Raw genomic sequence first — 12386 nt, forward strand, 5'->3', positions numbered from 1 at the left:
AGCCAAAACCGTTTCAATAATTCAGACTTTCATACGGTTCGTGCGTAGTCTGGATCCAAGACTGGTTTTGTATTTTTATTCCCTCATTTTGCAGTCAGTCCCGTGACGAACGCAATTAAGTTGCAGCGGGCGGTGGAGGTCTCTATCAACAAGATGAATCTTGGCAATATTGGCAGCGCTACCCGGGAAATGCCGAGCATACCTCATGGGCACGCATACATTAGCTTGGATTAAGCACGCGTGAGGTGTTAACCCTATTAAACCCTAGTCACACTAGAGGCCACTAGAAGACCATCCCGGCCCTCAACTTTTTCCGCGATACCCTTTCAAACAAACGTTTTCCAACCCCAGCTTTCCTGACTTTTTAGCCTCGAGTTTTGCGCATCTTTTGATACCAGAAACATAAAATTCCGACCATGGGGTGCTGCGACGCGAAAAGTAATGGCGCTACGCTCAGTGAAAACTGAATTTCCCCATAGACGTAGTGTACACAAAGCAGAATTACCATTGGTGCATGTGAATAATTAATTAGCCATAATTTGAAATTCTTAAACATATATAATAATCATTCAATATTTTGGGTTTGTTCTATATATGCATGTGCCGAGTTTCATAATTTTTTGTCACTCGAACCCCCCCCCCCCCCGGCTGTGAGATGTTCTAAATAACCCGGCCCCTTTAGGATTAATGGCTCGGAATTTCCTGGGTAGCGCTGCCAATATTGCCAATACCGGATTTGATTTTTCGTGTGTATAGCGAGCTCGCATAATAATGTCATGCACGGACCGGTTGTTTAAGGGAATTAAAATCCAAATTCAGTCGCTGAAAATAAATTTATGGCCTTTTATGAAAATAAGCACTACTTTCGTGTAGTGTTCGTGCTGAACCAAATTATCTCAATACTTTGAATAAAAAGTACGCAAAAAGTGATGATGAAAATATAGTATAGATACTTTGTCGACAGATCGACTGTTGCAGTCCTTCGGAACGATTGCAGAGTCTCGTCAAGGGAAAAGCTATACATAAAGTTAACCTCCGTGAAAAAAAAATCTATTTCGGTCGACATGGGTTGCTCCAAGCACGACAGTCCGAAAATAACACATAATTATGCCAACTCAGCAAATTTTCGCGGTAGGCAACGCTCAGAATTTGAGAAAGGCAAAAATGCCCCCCCCCTCAAATTCCCCGCCCCTGCAAAGTGCATACCACTTGTGCCGCTGCTTCAGGCAAACTTACCATGACAAACCCAGCACTTTTAATTTAATGCATTGCTCATTATAATGCATGGTGGCATTTATTGTTTTAGTGTTATTAATTAAAGGGAAGATACAACATTTGCAAACACCACAAAACGAAATGATCACATTATCATGAAATACCTTACTGGATTGTTAGGGAATGACAATCTAAAGCATCCTGTAAAATCATGGCTCCTGGTGTGTTATCATTCTCAAGAAAAATGGTATTTTTCCAACGCTGGTAGGCGGACCAGCGTTGGAAAAAACTGGCTTTTTTCAAAACCTGCTTCTAATTTTTCATAATTAGTTATTCATTGTTTTCTTTGCAATTGATTGCACACCTGTAAAGGGGTACAGGCCTGCGAGACTGATTCTCTGACCTTACAATTCCCAAAAGTCTATAAATTGCTCCGTTTCATCTTAAGTGGGGTCGGGGAATCAGACTACAAGAACATGATTGGTTTTCTTGGTTTTTCCAACATCTACAAGCCCAAAACGTGAAACAAGTCATTTTAACATTTTTTTTTGCGATAAACATACTAATCCTCCAAATCCACTTATTTCTGAAAATTGCAGCAAAAGCAAATGTTGTACATTCCCTTTAAGATTGCATGCTCTATCCAGAACCGAAGCAAGTGGTGTCGACGCTATTAAAAACAAACTCCATTGGTTTAACCCTAACTCTGCTAAAAGCAACAGAAAGCAACAAAAATAAAAATTAAATGTTGCATGATGTGCCCTACTGTTGCTTTAAGCAGGCAACTCAAGTCCCCTTGCTTTGTTGAATTTGTTGCATTTACAAGGGTAACTGCTCTTAGTGCCAAGGCGATACATGCGTACTCACTTTTGGTTGCATTTGGCAGGCTTCTTATTTCAGCCAAGTTGTTTTGTTGCATTTTGCCAGAGTGTCTATCGAAAACCTTTTACGGCGCTGTGACTGGGTTTTTATTCTCTTTTTCCTATAGGGTTGTCTATGGAGCTTTATATTCAACAGGACTTGTACATCACCGGTGTGGAGACTGGGGCCGGGGTGCGAATCATGGTCCACAATCAGACAGACATGCCTTTTCCCGAGGACAAAGGTGCAAACGTCGCTCCTGGTACCGAGAGTTTCATCGGAATTTTTCGGGTATGATTTTTTTCAGCATTGTCTTTCCCTCATTTCTTGATCAATGCAAAGGAGGCGAGGGGTATGCCAGAAATTTTTAAAGGCGAGGGGTTGTGCCTGACCAAACCATTGAAATGTTCCGGCCGGCCATGGATCATATATATTAAAGGCACATAAGAACATTTGCTTTTATCCCATAAGTAACCTACCGAATTATTGTCAAAAAGCAAGATCGTACTAGTATTAAACACCCCGTGAAATTCCATCTGGCCTGCTGTCATTTTAGAAGAAATCAAGAAATGTACATTGTAGATGATTTCCATCGATTGACTGATCGTTGGAAATAAAGAGATGTATTAAAAGACGAAGTCGTGTTTCGTGATTAACAGGTTGTGCATAGTCCCCCCCCCCCGTTTTCTCGAAAAGTGTAATATCCACTGAGCTGAATCTTCACCAGGTTAGGTTTTTAACAGTCTTCTTTGGATTTTGAATGCGTGGTGTTATTATTGGTAACAAACAAAATACATGAAGAGCAAATGATCCTATATCCCTTTTACTAAAGCAAAGTGGCGGATATGGACTATTACGGGCACATTTTGTCTGCGTTTTATAGTCCACAAGGTTACATTTCCATAGTGTCATAGTAAGTTCTCCTTTTTGAGTATCTCCTTTATCCATTTTCCGTTTTTGCTATAAACCATTTCCCGGCTCTCAGCCGTGATTATCTGAGATATGACTTCAATATTAGCTGATCGGTCTGCATGAATTAGTCACATACTAATGCTTCCTCAGAAACTGCCCGCCAAACATGCAAATTATTCATTAATCTTATAGTGGAGGGGCCAATGTACTTCCGTTGGCATGAAATGTTAATTTTTGGCAATTGGTTGGACCATCTTTTGGGATGTTTTAACTTACAAAAAATTGATGTTGCCATTATCTTCTGACCATTTTCTGATACCTTAATCTTATTTTCAATAATATACCCCAAAACGGGTTAAAATGCACACAATATGGTGTTAGAAAAAGGAGCTTAAGTATTGATTAAATATCCATTTACCCCTTTGGGGTTTTAATAATGCTTCTTATATTAAGTAACTGCTCTGCATGCGTTCTCAAAGTTCTGTTAGTGTGTGGAGTATAAACAGCTGAATTTTCCAGTAAAATATCAACGTGTTTTCAACTATTTATTAACGTACGTCTTTTGCTGGCGGAACATTACATACATGTACATACACTTTTAGATCTTACAGCAAACACATGTTCATCTGTCTAATGTTTATAAAGGATTGTGTCCATGGCCGACCATACCAGCAGTACAAACTGCTGCAGTTCAGAACTAAATTGAAGGATCATCCTCCTCATCATCGTCGTCACTCGAGCAACGTGACAGGCTGGCATACAAATGCCTTGATGCCTCCTTCTGTTGCGGCTGTCAGCTTGCAGGCAGCTCCCAACGCAGCAAAGGCAGATAACACCTCGGCAGAACATTAACTTAGTGCCTGCCAACACCGCAAACTTACCCGTCTGCTCAGCTCCAGTGAAAGCATGGAAGCCTGCATTTGTGGAGGCGCCGAGGGCATTGGCTATTATTGGTGCCAATGGTATTTCCTGTTTCTTAGTCCCAGTGCCACTACAACCAAAGAAACAAAAACAATTCAACCAACGAGCTGTTCATCTGATTAACATCGACGGAGGAAGAAGATGATTCCCCAAATTCCTGGTGTCTCTCCAAATTCCAGATGTCATCGCCACCCCCAGGAGGGCACAGCAGTGGGGCCTTTGTTAAGGCTGGCGCTGACAGTAATATCTGCTAACTTTGAGGGGATATGGCCAACGTAGACTACCTTTTTGCCAATATCTGCAAGAACACCATGTGCGGTGTGCTTTGCCTGCAAGAAATGCACAATGGTCCCACCAACAGACCAAAAATCCACGGTACGACATTGACAATGATGAGCGCCCCTACGAGAAGTATGGGAGTGCGTTTTTTTTTTTGGGGGGGGGGGGGAGGGGTCAAAACTGGGACTGTCATCCAGTCAACTTTCATATCTGATGACCAGAACATCAAAGTCCTGAATACTGAGCTCACGTGGAGTAGCAACATCTGTCTACAAACCATACGGAAGCCCCTTCCTAATGCCACCGCCACAATCCAAAAAAACAGTCCAAGCCATGCATAATTATCGGGGATTTAATAGCCACAGCAGCATCATTGCTATCATTCCATCACAGACGGCGACGCTTTTGAATCGCTGGCCGAAGCAAGGCAACTGAGCCTTATTCATTATGCGTAACTGCCGAAGTCTTTCCACAGTTGAGGCTGGAGATAAAGTTTCAATCCTGCTCTAGCCCTTGTGAGCTACAACATCGCCTCGCTTAGCAACAAGATGGTCCTTGACCCCATTCCAAAGACCCTACATCGCCCTATTGGAATCAAAGTGACTGCTGCTGTCTCTCCGCAACAATTCCATTCCGCCGCCATTTCAACTTAGTAAGGCCAACTGGGAAGGCTTCACCAATAAGCTCAAACACAATCTATGGCTGAGATTGATCCAACCCCGATAACTATGACACCGGTTTGTTGATGTGGTGGTGCAAGAACATCCCTAGGGGCTGCCGCACTGATTACATCCCAGGCTTAGCATCCCGTAGTGCTTAACTTTACAGGAAATACAAACGCCTGAGTGAAAACAAACCTCTTGCTGTCGATACAATCTCATCTGGGGAGGAATCAATAACAGCCATACCAGAACAGCTTCAAAGCTTGTGGCAAACCCTTGTGGTAACCACCAATATGGCCAAGAAGCCAATATGGCCTCCAAGCGTGGAATATAATCAAAAAGCTCAGCAATGACCGCACAGAGCCTAGTGAACAGCATTGTAACATCACCACCAACCAAATAGCCCACAACAACTGCTATTAAATGGTAAAGTGCCACGTTCTCCAATGCAACCGAAACCCAAGCTCCGCCAGAAAGACCCCGCCCTCGACATTGGCTTCATCAAATCCTTCTCTGCTAATGAACTTGCGACTGGCATAAATAAAGAACAGGAAAGCAATTAAACTGGATAACATTTTCACCAAAGAATTGAAACATCTTTGACCAAACGCCTCAAATTGGTTACTCCAGCTCTTCAACACCTGCCTCGCCACACAAACAATACCTAAAGTGTGGCAAGAGTCGAAGGTCATCGCCCTCCTAAAACCTGGGACAGACCCACTGCAGGTCAAACCTTATCGTCCCAAATCCCTTCTAGGTCACATATCCAAGTTGCTGGAACATTTCCTGCTCAGCCGTCTTGCCTCTTCATTGAGAAACAACTGATACAGGAACAGGCAGGCAGGCTTCCGTCCCGGCAAATCTACAACTGGACAGCTTCTAAACCTCTGATTGAGGACGGCTTCCATCAGAAAAAATAGATCACCGGCACTGTCTTTGTTCATCTTACAGCTGCTTATGACACTGTTAACCATTGCCGACTCCTTCAGAAGCTCCTGAAGATGACGGCAGACATGACCCTTACCCAGTTTATTGGTGTTCTACTGAAGAACCATCATTTCTTTGTAGAATTCAATGGCAGAGTAGAGAACATCTTCAAAGGAATGGTCTCCCCAAGGGAGTGTGCTTGCATCTCTCCTGTACAACATCTATACAAGCTACCAACCGACAGACTCACTCGCAAAGCGCTTCATATGCTGACGACTTGTGTATAGCATATCAACACACAATGCTTTACTGCGATAGAGAAGACATTGACCGTCTCTCCCACTACATGAGATGCCCATCAAGCCTGCAGAAGCCTTACCTACAGGATCAAATGCAGGATGGAAGACCTGGAGGTGCTTAAATCGCCTCCGCTCTGGAGGGGCTCGCACCAAAAGCACCATGAAGAAGTGGGGCTTTTCCCCAACCGACAAACACCCTGTGTGAGTGCGGTTCTGCAGAGGACACTGTACAACATCTTCATATTTGGATGCCGGGCACTAAAGGGTTGGTCATATTTTGCATTTAAATAAATACAGGTCCTCAAAATCCCCCCCCACAACTTTTTCCGCGATACCCTTTATTTCGCGGCCAGTGCTGTCCTGACTTTTTAGCCTCGAGTCTTGCACATCTTTTTGATACCAAAAACATAAAATTTGGACCACAGGTTGCCGCGCAGTGAAAAATTTTCAGCGCTACCCACCGTCAAAACGGAATTTCGCTATATACCGGTACGTAGTGTACACATTTGAATTACCATACGTGCTTATGAATGATTAATTATTAGCCATAATTCCAAAACCCTTTGACCTATAATCATGAAATTTCTTGGGTATGTTCATGTCAAGTTGTTCTATGATGTACCGAGTTTCATAATTGTTCATCACTCGATGGCCGAGGTCATGGGGGGCGGAATCTGTGTGAGATGGTCAAAACAACCCGGCCCTTTTCGGGTAAAAGTGACATTTGCTCATGTTTTCTTCAGCAAAACCCATGAATACATTAATAGTAACATTTATTGTGATGGAGAAACTCTCAACCAAATACAATATGTGCTCACTTGCCTCGAAAATCTTCACAAACCCTACCGGAAGGCACATTTTAGGTGAAAATGACCCGTAAACTTTGACCTCAGGTCAAGGTCACTAAAGGTCAATGGAAAAAATGGCAACATCAATTTTCTTGTTCTTAGGACTCATAAGTTTACATTTATAAACGGTTGCCATAAATTAACATGAAATTTCCACGGGAACCCAAATCTGTCCATTGGCCCCCCCCCTATTATTTTAAATTGCTTGCCTCTGATGTACATGTACGTGTGCGTGATTAATGTTTAAGACATTACATCTACTAATGCTGTCGTCGAATCCAACACGAGTTCATCACAAGTCCGCGGTCCCAATTAAATCACAATTAGTCTCTTCACGAGTCCTGTCACGAAATGTAACAGGGGATGAACAGTAATAAAAGAACTCCTTTGTCACAATTCATGCATATATAGCTTGTGACATGATTTAGGACTGGCCGATTTGTGACGAACTTGCGGAGGACTTATTATTGCAAGGACTTGTGATGGATTCGACTACATGGACAAATAACGTAGATATCAACATTGGTGAAAGCATGGAGCCATGGTGAAAGCTATCAGCTTAATATAATCATGGAGCTATAATAAAACACCTGAGTATTTTCGACCAGCAATTCAAACCGAGCGTGACGGAGTTTTGTAATACATGTAGTCATTAACTGTCTGATTATGAAATCGATTCACAGACTTCGCTTCCAAATTGAAACTACACTCCAAAGCAACAATACCGTAGCAAATTGAGTCGTGTTTAATAAAGCCCTACTTCCAGAAATTCATTAACAATATATAGCGTTTCAGATAATGCAGGCTTTGTAAAAAAAAAAGATTGCAGACGCTTCTTAACATAACACAATGAGGACAATAATATTACCAAAAGTTACAAAGACCGTGCTCATTGTCTGTCAGTGTATGCCTACGCTAAATTGTCAGGGGGTTTTACAGGCTGTGTGATTATGTTAAACTGCTCACTCTATCGGAGAAAATGCGCGTGGTAATTGGCAATATTGCTCAAATTAATTATTTTTGTATTCAAGCCCGATAATTGCTATAGAGCGTAGTAATGGATGGCAAACACAAAGTGCTCTTAACAGCCTGCACGCATGTACATGTATTCATTGACGAAACAGTCTTATAGTCGTGCGTCCTCAATTATGTTTGTGATCACAGGCATTATGGACTACACACGTTAGCCAAGACAGTTGATTTGACGTTGACAGTTATTAACATTATTAAAAGGACTTGTGCCAAATTTGGGATGGATCGTTCGACCCCTAAACCTACACCCTTGCCCCATCAGTTTCTAAACCGAACCCTAAAATTCACCATACAACAATGAAGAGAGAATCGTTCGGTCGATCATTAGCTACTGGTTGATGTGAGCAATGCAGATACACTGTATAAGCGGCGTTCATGCCTTGTAGGAAAGATGGCGACCTTCCTGCAAAGATATGCCAGGTTTTTTTGTTTTTGTTTTTGTTTTGTTTTTTAATTCTTTTCACTCTAAAGTTGGCCTATGCCGTAACGCCATCGGAAAGGTTTGTTGGTTCGTTTTTAATATCTGGCATTTGTCTTGGTTTTTCACTCACATTTAGGGACACACAAAAGTGGTAGCCGTGTTTTGTTTGTATTTCAATAAAATGTATTATTGCAGTAGTGTGTCATAGTCTACATGCTGCGTTACATACATATCAGAGTTGTAATGACTCAGTCAATGACTCGACTGGAGTCCGACTCCAGTCACAATTTTTGGTGACTCGACTCGACTCGAGTCCCAAAGGGCAAATGACTCGACTCGACTCGAGTCACTGCGAGCAAATGACTCGACTCGACTCAAGTTCCTCATCAGAATGACTCGACTCGACTCGAGGAAGGCTTATAAGACCCGAGTCCCAAAAATAAAAGAAAAACTTTGCGAAAACATTTGCAATGACTTACGCCGGTGCCGGTTTTTGTTCATGTCACGTTAGAATGTTCGCGAATAATGTATACATGTACATACATTAGTTGAATGGCGATCACCTTGCACCCCGTTTTTATGTGGTATCACCACATGTAGTAGCCGGAATGTAAAATTAAAAATGCCAAACAAATGACTTTCTCTCTTGTGTTTATTTATTGTCTAGCGTTCAAATATTTGCGACTCACATTGACTCGACCTAAATACTTGACTCGACTCGACTCGACTACACACAATGTGACTCGACTCGACCTTCTTGCCCTGATGACTCGACTTTACTCGAGTCACTTCTTTAAAATTACTCGACTCGACTCGACTCGAGTCACAAAAGTCAGTGACTCTTTACAACTCTGATGCATATGAGCAATTTTATATTTGATTAAGGAAAGCATAGTGAGTGATTTCCCCACATAACTTTCTTTTTTTTATTGAATTAAGGAAATGTTCTTTTCAGTTTAACAATTATAAAACTACAGGGTGCGGTGAATCCCATTAAAGCGATTTCCATGCAATTTTAAATAATGCAACATTTGAATAACATAGTTTTGTCATTCCTTGCAATAGGTCATGGTCAACAGACTACCATTACCCTACGGCGACTGCGCAGACCACTTTGTAAAAGATAACATATTCAAGAATCAGTTTGGACATCTGGAGTACACTAAAACGGTAAAAATTTCAATCACCATAATACAGTGTGTATAAAACAAATTTAAACAAAATATAACGGAATGCCAGACGAAGAATGTATAACCAACATAGATAATATATGAAGAAAACAAAAGTGGATATGTATGGTTTGAAAGATGCCGTTCCAATTAAAATGAGACATCAAACGTCAAAATCTGATAATGTTTGACAGAGTTCCAAGGGAGGTCAAACTGACCATGGGACCAAGTAGTCAATTTGACAAAGGTAGCCCAATTGCCTTTTGTGGATAATTGCCTGGCCCACAAAAAAAATGTGTTTAGCGAGTAAACACAGTTCTAAAAACTTTCTTGCTATTAGTTTGTAAACATGATCTGAAACACCGTGCCCTCTGGAGACATGCACACAATAGGGAACAAAAGATTGTATACGTCTCCACAGGGCAATTTCTATAGATGAATACGTCTCCACAAGGTTATCACGAAATAGATATACGGACTTTACTCAAAAACTAGGAATTTCCAAGGTATGTTGATCAGTCGCAAATGGAAGAGTTTTAGAAAAGGGATATTAAGTCCGAATTTCAGCCGAGGAAATTAATTCTGGTTATAATAAGAGCATTGTGAAACTACACTTTCAAACTCGAAAACTTTACTACACGAGAACAAAGAAATGTCACCACAAGGATACAAATTCCAGTATGGGTGTTTACATGCTAAACATTTTAGCATGAGGTGATAGCAAGAAAGTTTTAAGAATTGTGTTTACTCGCTGACAACATTTTTGTGGGCCAGACTAATATCCACACAAAGGCAGTTAGACTACCTTTGTCCCAATGCCTAACATTAAAAACTTGGTCCCATTGTCCATGCTCAAATTGGGAAAAGTCCATGCTCAACCTATCAAAAATTGAAAAGAAATTGAAAGATGACATATTGATCATCATTTTTCTGTGCAGCTGAAATACCTGTGAGAGTTCTGAGTATTTTTGAAAGAATGTTAAAGTGTGGGCATTTAGCACTGGTGTCTATGGGTGCATCCTTAACAGATATAAACAGACACAAAAGCAAGGATATAGACGTAATTTTACATGTCGCTACAGCTAAGGCCAAGAAAAAAATCTTCTGCTTCCGGCTACCCGCCCGACCCTATTTTTAGGCTGCGAACTTAAATTTTTTATCGGCAATTAAAAAAAATAAACAAAAACCTGATATCTTTTCTGTTTTCACAAAACACCTCTCAACAACCCTTTTGCCTAAAAAATGCTTGTATTTATTTGTTTGTCTACATAAAACTTACATTCGCTATTTTTTTAGAAGAAACCTCCGTTGTTTTTACAAGTTCGCTTCGCGATAACTAGTTCGCAATTCGATTTCGCGGTGACGATATGAACACGTGCGTTAAAAAAAAAATGCTGAATGCAGCGATGACTGGTTCCCGCCGCGCCGTGTACCGAATTGAAAGGGCTAAAAGAAGACATGATGGAAATGCGGTAACCAGTCCAAGGTGCACTGCAGTTGCAGGTCGCATCAGACATCGTAAAAATGCGCAGAAAACACCGATGGAAAAAGAACATTTTTGCAAGTTAATTCACAGAACTTGATCTCTCTTGTCTGTGTATGTATTTTCCGTGTTGATGATTTCATTTCGAGGTCGTACTACTCGTATTTGGATTGATAGGATGCAGCGTGTTTCCCCGAAATTTCCTACCGTAAAAACGAGGTTATTCGCCCGCCACACACACAGTGCATCACGCACGCTTGCATACCGCGTGATATACGGACAGTTGGCCAGTTTCCCGTCATGACTAGCCTTGTACATACGGTGTGCACGACCTGAATTTTCCATTATTTGTAAGAATTATTGACCGTAAATATTTGGACAATAATTAAGGTAAGTTTTAATCACTTTTTATGGCCATTTTGTGCATAGCTTTCGTAGTGCAATGGAAATAGTTCAGGCTGAAATTCGCATAGTTGAATACTCCATTCAATCAGCACAAAAACAATTGGCCAAAAAAAAAAAAAATCCGACCAACCGACCCTATTTTGAGAGGCATGTAATCGGAAGCAGAACAATTTTTGTTGGCCTTAAAAAAACGTACAGTTTACAATCATTGTAGTTTTTCGGTTGGAGAAAGTTACTAAAAATAATTTTCCTATTTTTGTACTCAGAATATGGCGTCAATATGTTAAGCCACATCGGCCATTTGCTAATCAAAATTATGGCTTATTTTCTTTCTGCCGAGGACTATACTTTTATGTACGCACACGGAACAGGTTGAATTTTAGAAAATTACCGGTGTCATATAAAATTTTGACTCCTATGGAATATGTTGTTTGTCCCGATTATCTTCACTTTGGCATGCCCAATATAGTCAATGACTCCGATTTCGTAGAGTCCAAATGTCACACAACACCGGCTATTTTCTCGTTGTATTATTTCACATCACATATTAAATGTATTTTTATTTGTGTTCGCAAACAAAGGAATATAATTATTTTACGCAGAATGTCAACCGTGAAGTTGATAGGCGACTTCGTTCGTACCCCTCCCCCCCCCCTCTCCCCGCCTAGCCTTTCGCCAAGGCCATCGTGGCTTTAACCGGCATTATTAGACGGAGTGGCGAAGCCGCGAAATAAATTGGAGCGGAGACCACACGGACGAGTGGCAAAGCCACGAGGCCTTTTTTAACTTGTCAATTATTTTTTATTTTTTATTTATTTATCGATTTTTGCTACCCTGAAAGGGTAGCAAAATTCCAACCAATCATAAGCTTAAAAATTGCTCGCGTGGCTACTACACGGACTGGTGACGCGCGTACGCACGCGCACACGCGCCTATCAAGTTAGAAAAGGCA

The 12386-nt window shown here is 41.2% G+C and overlaps 1 protein-coding gene across 3 annotated transcripts in view; it reads left to right on the plus strand.

Moving 5' to 3' along the window:
- The window catches only part of LOC119745761 (amiloride-sensitive sodium channel subunit beta-like), a 35129-nt gene that overhangs the window by 15366 nt on the left and 7377 nt on the right, over positions 1-12386 (plus strand). For all 3 annotated transcript variants that reach the window (XM_038222350.1, XM_038222351.1, XM_038222352.1), the window contains 2 exons: positions 2204-2367; positions 9443-9547. In XM_038222350.1, coding sequence (XP_038078278.1) covers positions 2204-2367; positions 9443-9547 — 269 coding nt within the window. The remainder of the gene's footprint in view (positions 1-2203; positions 2368-9442; positions 9548-12386) is intronic.

The sequence above is a fragment of the Patiria miniata genome, unplaced genomic scaffold, assembly GCF_015706575.1.
Source record: "Patiria miniata isolate m_02_andy unplaced genomic scaffold, ASM1570657v1 HiC_scaffold_7, whole genome shotgun sequence".
NCBI classification, from domain to species: Eukaryota; Metazoa; Echinodermata; class Asteroidea; order Valvatida; family Asterinidae; genus Patiria; species Patiria miniata.